Source organism: Crotalus tigris, unplaced genomic scaffold, assembly GCF_016545835.1.
Source record: "Crotalus tigris isolate CLP2741 ecotype Arizona unplaced genomic scaffold, ASM1654583v1 scf7180000017568.13789103, whole genome shotgun sequence".
Classification (NCBI taxonomy): Eukaryota; Metazoa; Chordata; class Lepidosauria; order Squamata; family Viperidae; genus Crotalus; species Crotalus tigris.
The window spans coordinates 111,910-130,494 of NW_024096479.1; the positions used below are offsets into that span (position 1 = coordinate 111,910).

The 18,585-nt window shown below is 39.8% G+C and overlaps 1 protein-coding gene across 5 annotated transcripts in view; it reads right to left on the reverse strand.

Moving 5' to 3' along the window:
* The window catches only part of C2CD6 (C2 calcium dependent domain containing 6), a 65,156-nt gene that overhangs the window by 7,443 nt on the left and 39,128 nt on the right, over nucleotides 1–18,585 (reverse strand). For all 5 annotated transcript variants that reach the window (XM_039354252.1, XM_039354232.1, XM_039354222.1 and 2 more), the window contains 5 exons: nucleotides 11,128–11,239; nucleotides 7,087–7,162; nucleotides 4,889–4,929; nucleotides 2,149–2,547; nucleotides 662–722 (listed from right to left, as the gene is read on the reverse strand). In XM_039354252.1, the coding sequence (XP_039210186.1) occupies nucleotides 662–722; nucleotides 2,149–2,547; nucleotides 4,889–4,929; nucleotides 7,087–7,162; nucleotides 11,128–11,239 (689 nt within the window). The remainder of the gene's footprint in view (nucleotides 1–661; nucleotides 723–2,148; nucleotides 2,548–4,888; nucleotides 4,930–7,086; nucleotides 7,163–11,127; nucleotides 11,240–18,585) is intronic.

The following is an 18,585-nucleotide window of genomic DNA, read 5'->3' on the forward strand; positions in this document are numbered from 1 at the left end:
TTGGGCTAGAGGACATATTTGGAATTTTGTAAGTATGTTGTGGATGCTCTTTGGAAAAAGAGAGAAACTACAGCCACCTTCAGTTGCTCTCTATTTTGGCTTTTCCAAACTACTCTTAGGAAACAAGAACTTCAGCCTTATAATGGCTGTGAAGCTCCTTAAGGGATGGCAGAGCTGCATACTCAATTTCTTATTGCAAAGGAAGCAATAAATAACAATCGTACCTTTCTATATAGTCTTACACTGAGAGATTCAATGCCTCCTCTATTTTTCCCACATTATGGTTGCAGGATTAATATTGCTGCCCCAGTAAAATGTGAGAGCAACTTTGTTTTGGCTTGGGGCTGCCACCTTGTTCATTCCCTGCTAGGAGGCCACATTTTATAATACTTTGATGTAACCAGAGGGGCAGATTGAAATCTGGGGGTCTATTTTTTAACTCTATCCAAATAATCTGGGGGGGGGGGAAACAACAGCATCATTCTGGTTACATCTTTCCTGTTTGTTTGTTTTTTAATTCCAAGGATCATTACTATCAGCTAAAAATTAAAAGTTTTACACAAACTTTTCTGGAATTCTGAACATACTGTGGCCTGCTTAGAAAGACATGATTGTTATACATATATTTGTTTCATTAAGAATTTAGGTGCCATAGCCTTACCTGAGATTCTCACAGGAATTTCAGAAACAGAAAATGATTCCTTTGAAGTCTTAGAAGGCAACTTATTAAGAAGAAAGGAATAGTTACTTTCATAGAATAATAATAAAAATACTGCATAAATGTATACCAGAAAATCAGTATGCAAAATATACTGAAGGGAGAAATATATCTAGTGAAGACTTTCTTTTCATAGATCTAACTTGCAAGTGATTTGTCTACATAACATTACAGTTGTCACATACAAAGATGTGTCTTTTCGCTTCATGCAAAGAGAAAACTACATTTTCCCAGCTGTTGCATTAAAACTGTCTATACCAGTGTTTCTCAACCTTGACAATTTTAAGGCATGTGGACTTCAACTCCCAGAATTCCACAGCCAGCATTGCTGGCTGTGGAATTCTGGGAGTTGAAGTCCACATGCCTTAAAATTGTCAAGGTTGAGAAACACTGGTCTATACTGAGGATTACTCAGCATGAGGTCTAACCCCATTGGAGAAATGTATTCCTAGCACTGCATTTGAAACTCACCAAAGCCCGCCCAGGCCTTGCTCTGAGGGTTTTTCCTCACAAGCAGCCTCTGTTTTAATTTCTCTAGCAAGTCTACATCTAGCTATGAAGCCCAACAAACTGGGAGCAGAGGGAGACAAAGTTGTTTTTACCAGTCCTGGTTGATACACTGAACATGAAACAAGTATGGTTTTCAGTTCATCCATTTGGTAATCCAGAACTAACTAAAAGGACAGACTTCTTAGTTTTGTTGAAAGAGGAGATAAAATGTCATCCTATATAATTTTTCTTCCCTGCTCTTTAAAAGTGTGGTGAGCTACCAGCAGAAAATTCATTTTGTTTCTCTTCTAGGCAGCAAACCTATTTGTCTGGATGAAATTCCAGTGATCAGGTAATGGTGATGGTGATGAAAAGCTGGTTAATAGGTGCACAGTGGCTCACAAGGTTAAAACGCTGGGCTGACAATTGGCAGGCTCGCGTTTGAGACTCATTGCTGTTGCAGGGCGGGTTGAACTCCCATCACAGGCCCCAGCTCCTGCTGACCCAGTAGTTTGAAAGTGGGAGACCACAAGTAGATAAATGGGTACCACTTCGGTGGGCAACTTCACAGGGACACAAAAGGAGCCTGAGTGTCACCTTGGCAACGGTGATATCACAGGCAAATCCTTTAACCACAGAAACACTTTTGTGTTTCCAACATGAAAGTAGTACTAGAAACTGTTTAAAGCAATGCTGATACAGCTGTTTTAAAAAATACATCTGCTCTTGCTTTTTAATTCCTTATTAATTCCTTAAGGAAGGACACTCTGCAGGTTCCTAGTTAGGTGACTGGGAACTAAGTTTAGGTTCATAGTATAGACATGCTCTGTGAACAATACATGAATTTCAAAACAGCAAGAACAGGAATACAAAATTCCTATGTACAGGAAGAGGTGAAGAAGGGAGAGTGTATAGCATAATTACATGTTACCAACAGTTACCTCTATTGGTTCTGGTAAATAGTCTAAGGCAGGTGCTTCTGCTACAGATCTTTCTTTAAGCAGTATTTTGCTTCTAGGACCAGGAAAAGGAGGGGGTTCAGAATCACCGCTCTCTGAAAACCCGGCTACGATTCCTCCAGAACTAGATAGAGATGTTTCGGACACACGAGAAATTTGTCCTCTTGTAATCTTCTGTTCCAGAGTCTCTCTGTCAGATGAAGATCCTGATGAATGGGGCCTGCTAGATACTGCAGTCAGTGCTGGAAGTTCAATTGGTTCAGCAGGTGTACAAATTTCACTTTTCTCCGATTCTTCTGAGTCACTTCCCACACGGGATGGTACAGGTGCAGGAATTTCTAAGTGCATATTAGATAAGTCAGGTGGAATACCTGGAAATTTCTGAAAGAAACGATTTCAGTAATAAATCATCATGATAATCGTCAGTGTTTAAATCCGGAAGAACTGCAATATGTGCATTGTTCGGCAAATGAATAGCCTTCCCTATATATTCTTTCATTTCAGAATAAACCCAGTAATTTTTATCTTTGAAGACATTTTAGGAAACAAAGCCTGAAAATGCTCACAGTAACTCAGAGTTCATCTACCTATCAAATATATTTACACGGTACAAATTCTTCAGGGGATTTATGTTTACTTACTTGCATGTAGAAAAGCACAATACCAGGAAGTGGGATACAGAATGCCTTAATAAAGTAACATTGAGACAACTAAGAGTGAAATTTCTTATTTCTCTTTGAGATAGGAAGCATCTTCGGAATTTATCGTTGCTGTTGCATAGGTTTGTTTAGCCTCAAACGAGGACCAAGTTAGAAAATACTACACATTGTGGGGGGAAAAAACCCGCACCATTTGGCAGCAATAAAAACCTCCATTGATTTTAATGAAGAATGACAGTTTAATTTTTGCATTGGAGGAGTGAGAAGAGTTGCTTTGTTCCTCACTAAAAGATTGCCTACATGCAGCTGGCTCAATTGGCTTTCTCCCTGAGGGGGGGAGGGGGGAGATCAACAGAAAACCCACTATTCTCTCCGCCTATCTTTTACCAGGTCTCAGAAGTGAGGCTGCTTCTGTAGTTGAGCTGTCCTTATAGAAAGTAATGTGGGTAACTTTGTGGACAGCAACTAGTTTTTCTCTTCTGAGCCTGGGTTAGAAAAATGTAGTTCTGTGAATGCACACTTTCCCTTACTAGCCAATCCTGAAATGGAATAATAATAATTGGTTATTACTGTGTTTCCCCAAAAATAAGCCTGGGGGCATGGGTGGGTGTGGCCAGCACAAGTGGCAGCGAGCGCACAGGAGCTGATGGTGTCCAGCAGCAGCTGAAGCCTGCTGGCCCCTTGTCACAGCGCAGGTAAGTACGAGTGCGGAGGCAGATGCAGGGGGGAGAGGCAGGCGATCCGGATGCACCCAAACATTTTTCGTTCAGAGGGAGATTGGAAGCTTTGTCTGCTTGCAAATGAGGCGCTCCATCTCTAAGTCTCTGTCATTTCTCTGTCCGGGCGAAAAGTGTTTGGGCACCTATGGGGCACTTGGAAATGGAGTGTGCTGTTTCCAAACACCCCACAGGTGCCCAATTTTTGCCCAGACAGAAATGACGGAGACTGGAAGCTTCATCTGCTTGCAAATGGGGTGTCTGGGAATAGGGCTAATTGCTCCATTCCCAAGCACCCCATTTGCAAGCAAATGAAACTTCTAGTCTCCCTCTGGCCAAAAAGTGTTTGGGCACCAATGGGGCATTTGGAAATGGAACACTCTGTTTCCAAACGCCCCATAGGAGCCCAAACACTTTTCGCCCGGATGGAGAAATGACAGAGACTGGAAGCTTTGCTTGCAAATGTGGCGCTTGGAGACTGAGCAAATAACTCGTTTTCTAAATGCCCCATTTGCAAACAGACGAAGCTCCCAGTCTCCCTCTGGGCAAAAAGTGTTTGGGCGCCTATGGGGCGCTTGGGGCAGTTCCACCCTCGCCCACCTGCCTTGCCTCATGATGGCAGCACAGCGCAGCGGGCCACGCAGCCTCCTGCCCCGAGCAGCTGCAGAAGTGGGCCAACAGCCATGCAGCCTCCTGCTTGACAGGAGGCTGTTGGTGCCTCCATCAAAAGGCAAGGCAGGTGTCAGGAAAAAAAACAAAGATATCCCCCGAAAATAAGACCTACTGCCTCTTTTGGAGGAAAAAAAAATATAAGACCAGGTCTTATTTTTGGGGAAACACAACATTATCTATATACTACCAACATTCTCATTTCTGTAGCTTTTAATTGAGCAAAACAGTACATCTTAAGGCAACACTTTTTGAGCCAAGGCAGCTCAAATGGGCTAACTTACAGAATCCATCCAAAATCCAGGGCCCCTGAGTCCCGTGTAATTGAAAATTGGCAAATTTTAGAAAACATTTTATGACATAAACATTATCATCAAACCATTTATGACATAATATGTCATAAAACATTTCCTTTGCTGATGCTTGACTGCACTATTCTTTGGAACATGGCTATTTTCAAGGCAATTATATATATATATCTGAATTTATCCTAACTTTCCCAGTGACAGTGGTATATTAGAAGCTCTATCACTGTTGAAAGCATTCAGGAATCTGGTAAGGAAATGTCTCCGAAAGGATGGCCCAATGGGTTGTCTAGTTGTTATTGTTGTTGTTGTTGTTGTTGTTATTATTATTGCAATCTTATTTTATCACATGATTTAGCTATGAACCTCATACCTGAAAATCAGATACTTGTTTTTCTTCCTTAACTTCTCGTTCTACAGAGACAGGAGAAAAAAGGGGGCTACATTTTGACACATGAGGGGGAAAAAGCACTAATGACACAATCCTGATCACAAAACTCACAATTCTATATAATTTTACTTTCAATTTTAATGGTACATAAGTTTAAATTACATTCCTGCTGATTGTATAATGGATATTTCTTACAAATAACCCATTGAAATTATGAACAATTAATAAGTGCATTTTTAAAGTTTTGAAAGTCTATGTTACCTTAAAAGATAAAACAAGTAAATAAATTAGTTTGTAATTAACTTTACAGTATTTTACACTCTCTGTTTTAACATTTTAACGTAACAGACATAGCACCTTTACAGATGTTGAAGTATAATAAAACTCCAAAACCTCAATCATGAGGAATATGGCATCCACTGTTATACCTCTCCTATCCACTGAATCCTAAAATGGCACTTGTGGAGCTCTGCATTAAATTAAAAAATAACTTCAGATATTGCAATCTTGTGAATTCGTAAAAAATGTTCAGGATACCTGAATTTGAAAATTATATCAATCACTTGTTAAATTGTAAACTTTGATTTCGTAATAGGGACACTTGCAGAAAAGACCTATGAACAAGGCTGAAAGGCAAAGAGAGAAAGGGCAAAACCCTCACAACTCACCAGGTAGGAAAGAGAAAAGAATGAGGTAAAAAAAAATAGAGAAATGAATTAGAATAATAATGTGCTATGTAGTATCTATGGTGATCAGCAACCAAAAGGGAATTCAGCTTGAGTTGCATATAGTTGTAGATGTGATGCATGGTGAATGCATCCTATCAACCATTCTTTAGGTTATAAGTTTCTACACAGGACTATACCAGGGGTATGCCATCTGTGTGAACAGACACCTCATTGAAGAACTACTGTGTTTCCCAGAAAATAAGACCGGGTCTTTTTTTTTTTTTTTTTTGCTCCAAAAGAGGCACCAGGTGTTATTCACCTCCAGAACCAACAGCCCCTCCGAAGGAGGGCTGAAGGAGCAGCTTCATTTTGCAGCTACATTCCGGCCTGCAATCTGCAGTCAGGCCTTTCCGGAAGGCCTATGCACTCAAGTACTGAGCTATGGATTGAATCCATAGCTTGGTCCTCGGCTGCAGAGGTCTTGCAGAACTGAGCTATGGATTGAATCTGCACAAGCCTTCCAGAAAGGCCTGTGACTGAGAATGCAGGCCTGGCTGCAGGAGGTGCTGCAGAAGAAGTGGGCTGGCGAGGAGAGGCCTGGCTGTCAGATAAATGGGTGTGCAGCACGTGTGGCAGATCCACATCCCTATCCCCACCCTAGCTTGATTTTTAAGTGTGTGCCTTGTCCCAAAACTAGGGCTTATTTTTGGTGTAGGCTCACCCTCTAAAATCAAGCTAGGGCTTATTTTCAGGGTAAGCTTTACTTTCGGGGAAACACGGTAAATGTATTTTCAATCAGAGTTTTCTGTTGAAAAGCCTGTTTTTGATAAAACACTGTTATGTTTTTATAGAGATCTGTGAATATTAGTCAATTTTAAAAGACTGAAATTATACATTATACACACATATTAGAACAAAGTCCCAAAGTTGGTTCTGTAAGGGCAAAGCAATGTTGGGTGTAGGCACTTTGAATAAACTCTTATGTTTCTTAAAAAGTAGTTTGTTTTGAATTCTTTCAGCTTCCCTTCTAAGAAATAGGAATATTATTGTATTATGTCCAGCAAAATACATTGTTTGGCACCTGAGGATAAGACACAATCAATGTGTTGTATTTAAGCTGCTAAATAAGGAATGTGTTACAATAGGCTTACATAATAGGCACTTTACAGCGGTGCCTAAGACAATTATTCTAACTTCAATATATGCAGAAAGATTGGGATAACATCTGTTCATTTGATAAATTGTTTAAAATAAGCATCACTTTTGTTAAAAGTAGCTAATCTCCTGTCAACTAACTGAACAGTTTAAACAGCAACTTTTCATGCTGCAATTGGAAACTGCAAAGAAACAAAACAGATTTTCATTTTATTTAGCCCAGTTTCTCTTCCTGTTTTCATTCAGAATAATATTTGATTTTAGTGGTGCAAATACTAGCATATGCAGCTATATTATATATGTGGATTCTAACCTCTACTCAAGAAATTAATACAAAAATAAAAATATTTACTAAACCTGGAGAAGGGTAAGATCCTGATTCTTGAGAAATGGGGGTGTGAATCTTCCCAACAATTTCTTTGAAGCGAGACAGCTTGGGAGGAAAAAGCAATTACAATTAATTTTTATTCACAATATTTGCAAGAATAACTTCTGTTAACAATAATTTGTATTGGAACTGTATACTAAATATTTTTTTCTTTTTCTGGGAATTGTTATAGTTCTTAATGATTAGATAAAATGTACTATAGCTAGGATAACTCAAAAGGACTAAAAGTATTGTTCCAAGTGTGCAAAAGGAAAGTGGAGGCTTACTAATTTCTCATTCAATCTTTACTTTTACTTCTACAAATATAAAGTCGATTATTCCATTATTCTGCTAGCTAGCAATGTGTGTAATAGCCAATGGAATTGAAACAAAAGAAAAAAAAATCTTTATACATAGGCATTAGTGCAGATGTCACATTATCAAATCCCTGGACTTGAAAGTGACAAGCCTAAAACTCATAGGTAGTTACACATCTGAAAAAGAATGACAAATATAAGAAAGATCTTATTAGTGGTGGCCATTCTATGATAGTGCTTTGCAATTTAGAAACACAAGTAGTTGAGAAATGACAGACCATTTAACAATGTTTCAAAGTTATGACGGGCACCCCAAAACTACATATACTCCTGTTTCAAACCTATGACAGTTGCAGTGCCCTCTAGTCATTCCCCTTCACACTAGACCAGGGGTAGGGAATCTTGGCTCTTTCGTGGCTCGTGGACTCAGGAATTCTGGGAGTTGAAGTCCACAAGTCATAAAAGAGCCAAGGTTGCCTACCCCTGCACTAGACTATGGGGATGCTGCAGTGCCCCTGCCTCTTCCCCCCCCCATCCCACCCAATGGGATCACTGCAGTACTAGAGCCTGCTCCCCATGCCTCCTGGAAACAGCCAGCATTTTCAGGATCCAACAATTCCTCATGGAAATGGCAGCTATTTTCAGACCTTTCTACTCCAATCAGCTGGCTGCACTAGAGACTTGTGCAGCAAAATGGAGGACGTTGGGTCTTTGCAAGCTTTAGCTGCCTGTAGAGCCCATTAGCTGTCCATCTAGCTGCCTGTAGAAGCAGTCTACTTTCTTCTAGCCTTTTTAAGTCCTAGCTGGGCTCTACAGGCAGCTAGATGGACAGCTAAAGCCTGCAAAGATCCAACGTCCTCCATTTTGCTGCACAAGTCTCTAGTGGGCTAACTTTTGGAGATGACTTTTTTTCCCCTTTAATTCAGGAGAAAAAGCTGCAGAAAGATTTTCTTTCTTTGCTCGCTTCCGCCCCTCTGCTCTTCAACCTAGAGTCAAGATGACAGAAGTAAAAGAAAGGTCTTCAACATTTAATATTGAAAGAGAAATTTAAAATTGAATTTGCTGCAGTGGAAATTTTCTGAGTAGAGAAGCTATGGTGGGACAAAGGAAAGGTTAACATAAAGAAAGGATGTAAACGAAATATGTAGGCAAAAATAGCTGGGTCTTAAGAGTGGGAAAAGGAAGAAGAAAACATCTGTAATAAAAGATAACTAGTAAAACAGGAAAGAACCTATTTTTCTAAGAAGTCATAAAAAAGGGGGCCAGAACTCAGGCAACTGAACATGCGCAATTAATTGATTAATATTAACTGACACACCTTGCATAAATTATCTCCTGATTTTAATGTACATGTGATGTATGATTTACTATGTAGCAGGAAATATGTAGGAGGTGGTCGGAAAGAGTGTAACCTCATAGTACCTCAGCCAACGGGGAAAGAGGAGGGATGTGGCGGCCGGGACAAGGGATATATAAAGAAGGAAATATTTTGGGTTAAAACTTTGGAGAGAACCAAGCTTTGATAGCTTCTCTCCCCGCTTATTGCAATAAACAAAACAAAAGGCCTTCACTGTGTTTTGGCTGGTTATTGGTCAGGCGAGCTTGCCTCTGGTCACGAAGGAAAGTAGCCAGGAGCACATAACAAAGGTAAGGTTTTTAAAAGGGATAGAGATTGGGAAGCAGACACGGAGAGTTTAGTTTTAGCACCTAACTGGGGGGAGGGGGGGTAGATCAACAAGTCTGCCCCTCCCAACTGTTTTTGTTTGGTTTCTTGAAGAAATGTGGCTTTTGGAGCTGGGGCCAGCTTCCCAAAGCCTAGCAAGAGGCAGGAGAGCTTTGCAGCTTGTGGGTGGCCAGCAGAAAGCACTGGAAGGCTAGGGAACTAATTCATTTTTTGCCCCAGAAAGACAGGGCCAGAATTAGGAAAGACAGACAGGGTCAGCATTTCTCTTTCCCATTGTTTCTCGCTGGCAAGACAACTGTGCAGAGGGTGAGGCAGGAAGAGAAGCATAGGATATCTTTGGGTAGGGGAGGCCTTGAGAGGCCTGAAGCAGGTGGGCTTCTGCCTGCACTAGACCTCCCAGGATCTCTCCCACTCCTGTGTTCCACTTAATGAACTGTGAGGAGAGCAGGAATGGCTGGTCATCAATTGAGATTGTTCATTTAATGCTGTTCCAACCTCTGACCCTAATGGGCAGGCTTCATTACGGTCTTAACTTTAGGGTTAGCCGTATTTGTCTAAACCAGCGGTTCTCAACGTTTGTGTGACGGCGACCCCCGGCGGTGCGCATGCGCGGCGCGGCCCCCATGTGCGGTGGTGCCCCCGGAGGGGAGAAAATGGCGGATCGCCGCCTTTGGCAACCCCCGAAAAATGGTCGATCGACCCCAAATGAGGTCGCGACCCATAGGTTGAGAATCGCTGGTCTAAACTGATATTTCTGGATAGATAATCAGCATGTATGTTCCATTTTCAAATCATCTGAAGCTTGATTTATTTCCTTATATTCAGTTGTGTAAATGTATTTGTATTTATTTCTTATTGTAATTGCCCATATAAGTCTGTGTGATCATATTACAACTGTGTCACTTAGCAATGGAGTTCCCAGCCCAACTGCCATCAGTGAGGACTATCTGTATATCTAATAGTTAAATAATCTATAAAAATAATTTCTCTAATACTGAAAAAAAATACCATCTCTGTGCAACTTTAGCCTGTAGAACATATTACAAAATTGTAAACAGCTCGTGATTGGGGCATGAGATCAGACTCTCAAGATCAATTGCCAGATGAAACCTTATTGGACAGAATAAAATTATAGCCACCTAACACTTTATTCTCTGCCTTTATCCCATGTTTTATGAGGATGGAGTTGTAGCTAGGTGTATTAACTCTTGACTGCTACTACATTTTTTATTTCTCCGATTATAACCTGCCACATTTCTGCTAAGGCAGTTTCATTGAAAGAGCAGCTTGGGTGTCTAAACTTTAATATCCCGGGACAGAAGTTAAGTCCAGAAAGCTTTGAATATGAGATTGGGAAACCTGAACCCTCCGAAGATGTTGATCGGAATTTCCATGAGACTCCGGTCCCTAGTCTGAATTAAAAGGCAAGGCCAAAGAACTCCCTGCTCCAAGGAATACAGGTTATTAAGGTTCTATATCAATATGTACAAGATATAAATAGATTCCCTTGGCAGTTAAAAGCTTACTCAGAAATAGATTCTAGTTAATGCAAAGATTAAATTATTTTCAACTTCTTTCTGGCTGTGGATTTAGGGGCTCTAATTTAAACACATTCCGTATCCAAAAAATTCTGACCTCAGGAGGGATAGATGATTGGGCATTACTCTTGAATTTAAGTATGTTTATGAGATTATGAGAGAGTACCACTAGTCATAATTAAGCTGATGCATTTAAAAATCTTGCTGCAAGAAGATTATATTTCATATCTGCTGCAGCCATCACACAACCAGGATGGGAAAAGAGTGTTCCTGTCCTGTTATCTATTTCGAAGAGAAGGGTGAGAAAAACTCTTGGATTCTGAGAACACAAATAATGGGAGGGAAAGGGGCAACTGATCTTGCATGTTCAGTTTTCAGTTGCCCTTTTTCACATTTTGTAAATATCAAAGATCCAAGAAGAATTGTCATTCACAGGTATTTTGGCCTTTAATCAATTGCACCCTGTTTGCCTAATTTATAATATAAAATTACCTTTGTTAGAGGTCTTGATCTTGGTCCTCTTTTTAAAATCAGCTGGTCCAAATACTCAGCCTTTTCACGCCATGTTTTTAAGGTTCGATATTCTTTTTTCATTTTTTCCAATCTAAGGAGCAACATACATACATATCTACAAATAGGATTGACATATTTTTGCTATTAGATAGAGAAGGGCAAGGTTGAATTCTGATTCAGTCAAGGATAATATGAGGCTGCAATAGCATGGATCAACTCCAAATTCTGTCAGTCCAATCTGCAGTTGATATTTAGCTAAATCAGTTATTTTGAAGCAAACAATTAACAACTATCCAAGACCACCACATTTGGAAACTTCATATTAAAGCTGATTTCTAATTTCTAATTCCTCTATATTTTCTCTGTTCATTTACTAAATTGCTTAAATTACAGTTAATATTAGTAAGTGGTTCTGATGTCATTTATATGATGAGCAATAGAATATTCTTTATTGGAATAGGATATTATTTATTGGCCAAGGAATTTGCTTCCGGTGCATAAGCTGTCAGTGTACATACAAACAACAAAGTGATAAATCATATGATATAATCATAAATTATAAGATACAACCAAGAAAGTGATATGATAAAATACCAATAGGTAATAGGAAAGATGAGAAGGATAATAGCAATACACCCCTACTAGATGGTTAGATATCCTTAGGCACAAGACAGTGCTGTTGGAATTAGGTGTTTAGCAGAGTGATGGGATGGAGGAAAAACTGTCTTTCTGTCTAGTTGTTTTGACATGCAATGCCAAGGGGAGGAGTTGAAACAGTTTATGTCCAGGATGTGACACGACTTCACAACTAACAACAACAACAAAAATGTCCAGGATGTGAGAGGTCTATAGATATTTTCTCAGCCTTCTTTCTGAGCCATGCACTATACAGATCCTCAGTGAAAGGAAGCCTGTTGCAATAGTTCTTTCTGCAGTCCTAACTACTGGTATCAGTTGAAATCTGTACTTGTCCTGTTTAGTTGCTGTACCAAACCGGACGGTTATAGAAGTACAGATGACAGACTCAATAATTCCCCTGTAGAACTGTATCAGCAGCTCCTTAGACAGTCTGAGCTTTCTGATTTGGCACAGGAAGAGCATTCTTTGTTGCGCCTTTTTAATGATGGTTCTAATGTTAAGTGTCCATTTCAAGTCTTGCAAGATTATAGAACCCAGAAATTTGAAGATCTCTATTGTTAATACTGTGTATTTAATATTGTAAGAGGTGGTAGAAGAGCTCCTCCTAAAATCTACCATCATCTCTACAGTTTTAAGTGCGTTCAGTTCTAGATTGTTCAGGCTGCACCATGGAACCAGTTGTTCAATCTCCTGTCTGTATGCAGATTCATCACCATCTTGAATGAGATCAATGACTATTGTATCCTCTACAAACTTCAATACTTTAACAGAGAGATCTTCTGAGATGCAGTCATTGTTATAGAGAGAATCAGATAAAAATAATCAGATAAACAATCAGAAAAATGTAACAATCGGATAAAATACATAAAACCCCATGTACACTTCCAATTAGTATAGAGATATAACTTAATTGTAAGGAATTTTGCTATTTATTAGGACAATACCTATCTAGTCTAAAATGAAGTAGAATGGAGAGTTCATAGCACAATTTACTTTGCATGTAATGGCATAAAATCCTCTTTTTTCTTTTTTATAGAAATAGCAAATAGTTATGGTATTGGAATGTGCTTTTGATGCCTAAAAATAAATTAAGAACAGAGACTTAAAAATGAATGATGTTAAAATGATATAGTCAACCATTCCTTAGCATACTCTAATATTACAGAACAAGTTAAAGCCTTGGAAAGTTTTTAGGTTCCCATATTGTTCTAGGTTTGTTGATGGGTGGTTTAATTTACCAAATAATACTTGGAATCCAAACTTACCACGTAGGATCAAGCCTGGAATCCCTTCTGCAGGCTCTTCATCATCTGTACCCAACTATAGTATCAGATGTCCTAGCAACAGTTGTTTTCTTGCTATGTTTCCATGTCATAGCTTTCATCATCGCCAGCTCATAAAAGATAAGTTTAAGTCATCCTAAGCTATACCAGTATTAAAGTGGCATTTGTTCTCTCACTGCAACTCTAAGGGCAGCCTCAAAGTGTTAGGCTTTATCACCCATTAATTACTGCATTCAGGAGAAAAGTTGAAGTATTTTGATACAGAAGCAGACTAGGGAGTAATAATGGGACAGGGAATTTTATGCCAGTACAGTTTTCTGCTGATTCAAAGATAGATGGAAAGAAAAATATCAGATGGAGGGGATGTCTTTTAGTCTGAGCAAGAAAAGGCAGATACCTTGACTGGATATTTTTTAAATAAATATTTTATTAATTTTATAGTTTTACAATCAAATATTTAATAGACAACATGTTGTCTGGGTCCATTAGTAATTCAGTGGTATATATTAACTTCTTCAGTCTAGATCCAATATTACACTATCAATGTTTCCTCTCTTCTTCCGGTAGTACCTGTTTTCCCACACCAGGCAAATACAATTCTTTTTTTTTTTTAACCAACAAAACAAAACAAAGCAAAACATAACACACATACATACAATATATATACTCCTCTCCCTTTTTTTATAGCAATTACGTAACGGTAATCTATTATTTACATTTCCCCCCCTTATTCTTCTTTAGAATATTTGTCCTTATTGTCCCGTTATTTATTTACATTTTTCTTCCTTCATGTTCTACTTCTTACTAAGAATAATTCGTATTATTATTATTATACATTATTATACACATATTTTCATTTTTGACCTTTTCATATTTATTCTCCTCTATTATTTCTAGTCTCCAACCAGACATACCACTTGTTCCATGTTATATAATACTCCGTGTCTTCCTTTTCTTTTATCTCTTTTGTTAATTTGTCCATCTCAGCACAGTCCAGGATTTTTCTTATTACTTCTTCCTCTGATGGTATATTCTCATTTTTCTAGCACTATGCATATGCTATTCTTGCCGCCATTATTATATGTAAAATTAAGTACCTTATTTCTTTACTATATTTTCTGTTTAAAATACCCAACAAAAAGATCTCTGATTTCCAGTCTATGGGTTGGTCTATTATTTCTTCGATCTATTTTCTTATTGTAGACCAGTATTTTTTTGCAACTGGGCATGTCCACCATAAATGATAATATTGTTCCATGTACTTTTTTACATTTCCAGCATGTTGGCGAATTGTTCTGGAACATCTTGGCAAGCTTTGCTGATGGAAGATGCCATCTGTAAAACATCTTCAACTGGTTTTCCTTGAATGCCGCCGACATAGTCAATTTTATATTTATTTCCCATATCTGGCAAATACAATTCTTATTGTTGTTAATAAATATACAATTGAATATCAACATCTTTGTTACATTTTTCTCATAATATCAATAATGTCAGTTTTCTAACCAAAACATATCTTAATTACATTAGCACTTAATATCCATATGTTCAATCAGTATCCTTTCGCTTTTTTTAAAAAAAATTATTTTCCCATCAGTGTTCAAAATGTCTGTATTGTTTATAATTTCAAAGTAAGTTATATTTGGGTAACCAAAAGCTTCCCTTATTCAAACTTCTTAGCATTTTTCTGTTTCCTTTCTCATACCAAAATCTAATATTCTAATTACAAATCTTATCTTTCTAATTATAATAGTACTTCTATTTCTAGCAATTATCTATTCTCCACCATATTCAAGCATCTAGTTAATAATATTATATCCCATCTAATGGATCAAAACCTATTTTCTTCATTCTTATTCTAGCTTTTTTCCTTTGCCAACTAACTTTCCAAGTCAGTGCATTTGAATCATCAAGTAATTTTTTCTCTGTTTTTGTATATATTGTTTGGAATAAGAAAGACCATTTGGTTAAAGTATTTTTGGAAGAACGAACCTATTGATATTCATTAAACAATCTCCCTCCTTCTCCAATTCCCCACAGTTCTCCTAACAGCTCTATCTTCCATTCAATCAGTTCTTCTTCCTTTTCTTCAAATGTGTCCTGAATTCTTGATTGGTAAGATGTCTTTTCCATTTCCAATATTATCACTCCATCTTCTAGTTCTTCAGTTGTCTGAATCTGTCATTCAGTTTCTTCCTTTAGGTCCTCCATCTTTGGATCTACTTCCTCCAGTTTTTCTTCTATTTTCTGAGTTGTTAGTTCCTTCTTTATAGTCATATTCTGGGTTTGTAAGTTTAGATTAGAAAATTGTTCTTTTATCTCCTTTGTGTTATTTCTAGTCTTATCACGAGCTAAAGCAATAGTGTCTTGTATTGATTTCAGTATGGAGAGAATTTCTTTCTGATCTTCATATTTTCTTGGTGGTATATCAAGCTGAAGACTTTGGGGACAGATATTAAAGATGGTTTTTTATCATTTAAAGCTGAGTATGGGACACCCATTTCATTTTTTGTAGGTAATCTTTATAATAAAAATTGTTCATCAATCAAAGATTTGTAATCCAAAATATTCCATCATCTCAAGCAAAGAGGTATGTTTCTCCTGCAGGGAAATAGTTCCACAACACAGCTCTGAAAGTCAGTTAATATTTATATTTGTAGTTCAGGCTGGCCAGTTTCAAAATAGTACATCTCTACCACACCGATAAGAAGCCCAAAAGTTTTTTTTCCCTTTTCCCAGCTGCAGTCTTCAAAAGTGAAAGTTTCCAAGGACTAGCTTTTTAAATCCAAACTTATATTACAAGCTTTTCAAATCTCTTTTTTTTTTTAAAAAAAAAGTCTCAAAAACACTTTTAGTCCCCAAATTTCAAAGCCATGTATGTGTATTAATTCCAAATTAATCTTGTAATTTTCTCTGTTTCCCCCAAGTACTTAGTTTGCTGCTTTTCTTTCCTGAGGGAATGGGGTGGAAATTCCCCTTCCTTCTCTCATTGGGGAGGGTGCTTTGGGCAGATTTTTCCAGGAAGAAGTCTTAGAGCAATGGTGGCGAACCTATGGCACGTGTGCCAGAGGTGGCACTCGGAGCCCTATCTGTGGGCACATGTGCCACTGCCCCAGCCTCACCTCCCCCCCTGACCCCCTCCTCACAGCAGCCCCCTGGAGGAGAGTCACCCCCGAATGTGGCCCATGCGGAGCAGCACAGCGAAGGACATGGCAGCCAGGCAGCGTAGACAAGACTCTGCCCTCATGCCCCATCGCGCACAGTTGATGCTGCGGAGCGCAGGCAGAGGGTGTGGCTGCCATGGTGCTGCTGGGCTTCCTGGGTGATCTGCAGCAGGCCCTGGAAGTGGTGAGTGGCCCTGCGGGCAGGTGGGGCAGGGGACGGGGTGGGGATGGAGCGGGGGTGGGGCAAGGATGGAGCAGGGGTGGGACCAGTTTTTGGGCACTCGGTCTCTAAAAGATTCGCCATCACTGTCTTATAAATAGAGAATAGAGTCTCACCCAGTTTCATCCACGTTGCTGAAAGGTTGCTTGTTAGTGCTTATTGTCTTCCGTTGTCAGCAGCTTCTGACTGACTTCACGAATGTAGCCAGTCTTTCCCCTGCCGGTTTGGAGGGCTTCCTCAGATCAAATAGAAGGGCCACTGCCCTCCCTCAATCAATGAGGGTCCCCTCCTTGCTTGTTGCCTCTACAGCAGTGGTTCTCAACCTTTCTAATGCCACGACCCCTTAATACAGTTCCTCATGTTGTGGTGACCCCCAACCATAAAATTATTTTCGTTGCTATTTCATAACTGTAATTTTGCTACTGTTATGAATCGTAATGTAAATATCTGATATGCAGGATGTATTTTCATTGTTACGAACTGAACATAATTAAAGCATAGTGATTAATCACAAAAACATTATAGTAATGCTCGATGGAGCTTATTCTTCCCTTGCTCAAAAATGTTGGGAGGGAGGGAAGGGGAAGGAAGGAAGGAAGATTGAAGGGGAAAGGAAGGAGATGGAGAAGGAAGGAGATTGAAGGGGGAAGGAAGGAAGGAAGGAAGGAAGGAAGGAAGGAAGGAAGGAAGATTGAAGGGGAAAGGAAGGAGATGGAGGAGATTGAAGAAGGAAGGAAGGAAGGAAGGAAGGAAGGAAGGAAGGAAGGAAGGAAGGAAGGAAGATTGAAGGGGAAAGGAAGGAGATGGAGAAGGAAGGAGATTGAAGGGAAAGGAAGGAGATGGAGAAGGAAGGAGATTGAAGGAGGAAGGAAGGAAGGAAGGAAGGAGAGAGATTGAAGGGGAAGGGATGGAGATGGAGATGGAGATGGAAGGAAGGAAGGAAGATTGAAGGGGAAAGGAAGGAGATGGAGAAGGAAGGAAGATTGAAGGGGAAAGGAAGGAAGGAAGAAAGGAAAGAAGGAAGGAAGGAAGGAGAGAGATTGAAGGGGAAGGGATGGAGATGGAGATGGAAGGAAGGAAGGAAGGAAGGAAGGAAGGAAGGAAGGAAGGAAGGAAGGAAGGAAGGAAGGAAGGAAGGAGAGATTGAAGGGGAAGGGATGGAGATGGAGATGGAAGGAAGGAAGACTGAAGGGGAAAGGAAGGAGATGGAGAAGGAAGGAGATTGAAGGGGGAAGGAAGGAAGGAAGGAAGGAAGGAAGGAAGGAAGGAAGGAAGGAAGGAGAGAGAGATTGAAGGGGAAGGGATGGAGATGGAAGGAAGGAAGGAAGATTGAAGGGGAAAGGAAGGAGATGGAGAAGGAAGAAGATTGAGGGGGGAAGGGGGAAAAAAGGAAGGAAGGAAGGAAGGAAGGAAGGAGATTAAAGGGGAAGGGATGGAATTGGAGATGGAAGGAAGGAAGGAAGATTGAAAGGGAAAGGAAGGAGATGGAGAAGGAAGGAGATGGAGAAGGAAGGAGATTGAAGGGGGAGATGCTGCAAAGGGACGTAGGAAGGAGATGGAGAAGGAAGGAGATTAAGGGGAAGGAAGGAAGGAAGGAAGGAAGGAAGGAAGGAAGGAAGGAAGGAAGGAAGGAAGGAAGGAGAGAGAGAGAGAGAGATTGAAGGGGAAGGGATGGAGATGGAAGGAAGGAAGGAAGATTGAAGGGGAAAAGAAGGGGATGGAAAAGGAAGGAGATTGAAGGGGAAAGGAAGGAAGGAAGGAAGGAAGGAAGGAAGGAAGGAAGGAAGGAAGGAAGGAAGGAAGGAAGGAAGGAGAGAGATTGAAGGGGAAGGGATGGAGATGGAAGGAAGGAAGGAAGGAAGATTGAAGGGGAAAGGAAGGAGATGGAGAAGGAAGGCGATTGAAGGGGGAGGTGCTGCCAAGGACGCACAAGCAGCTCCGCACCATTGCCCGGGGAGGGGAGGAGGCTCTGGCAGAGAGCCTGGTAGACAGCCAAGCTTAGTGACTGTTCAAAGTTACAACGGCACTGAAAAAGTGACTTATGATCATTTTTCACACTTATGACCATTGCAGCATCCCCAGGGTCATGTGATTTACATTTCGATGCTTGGCAACTGATTCATATTTATGG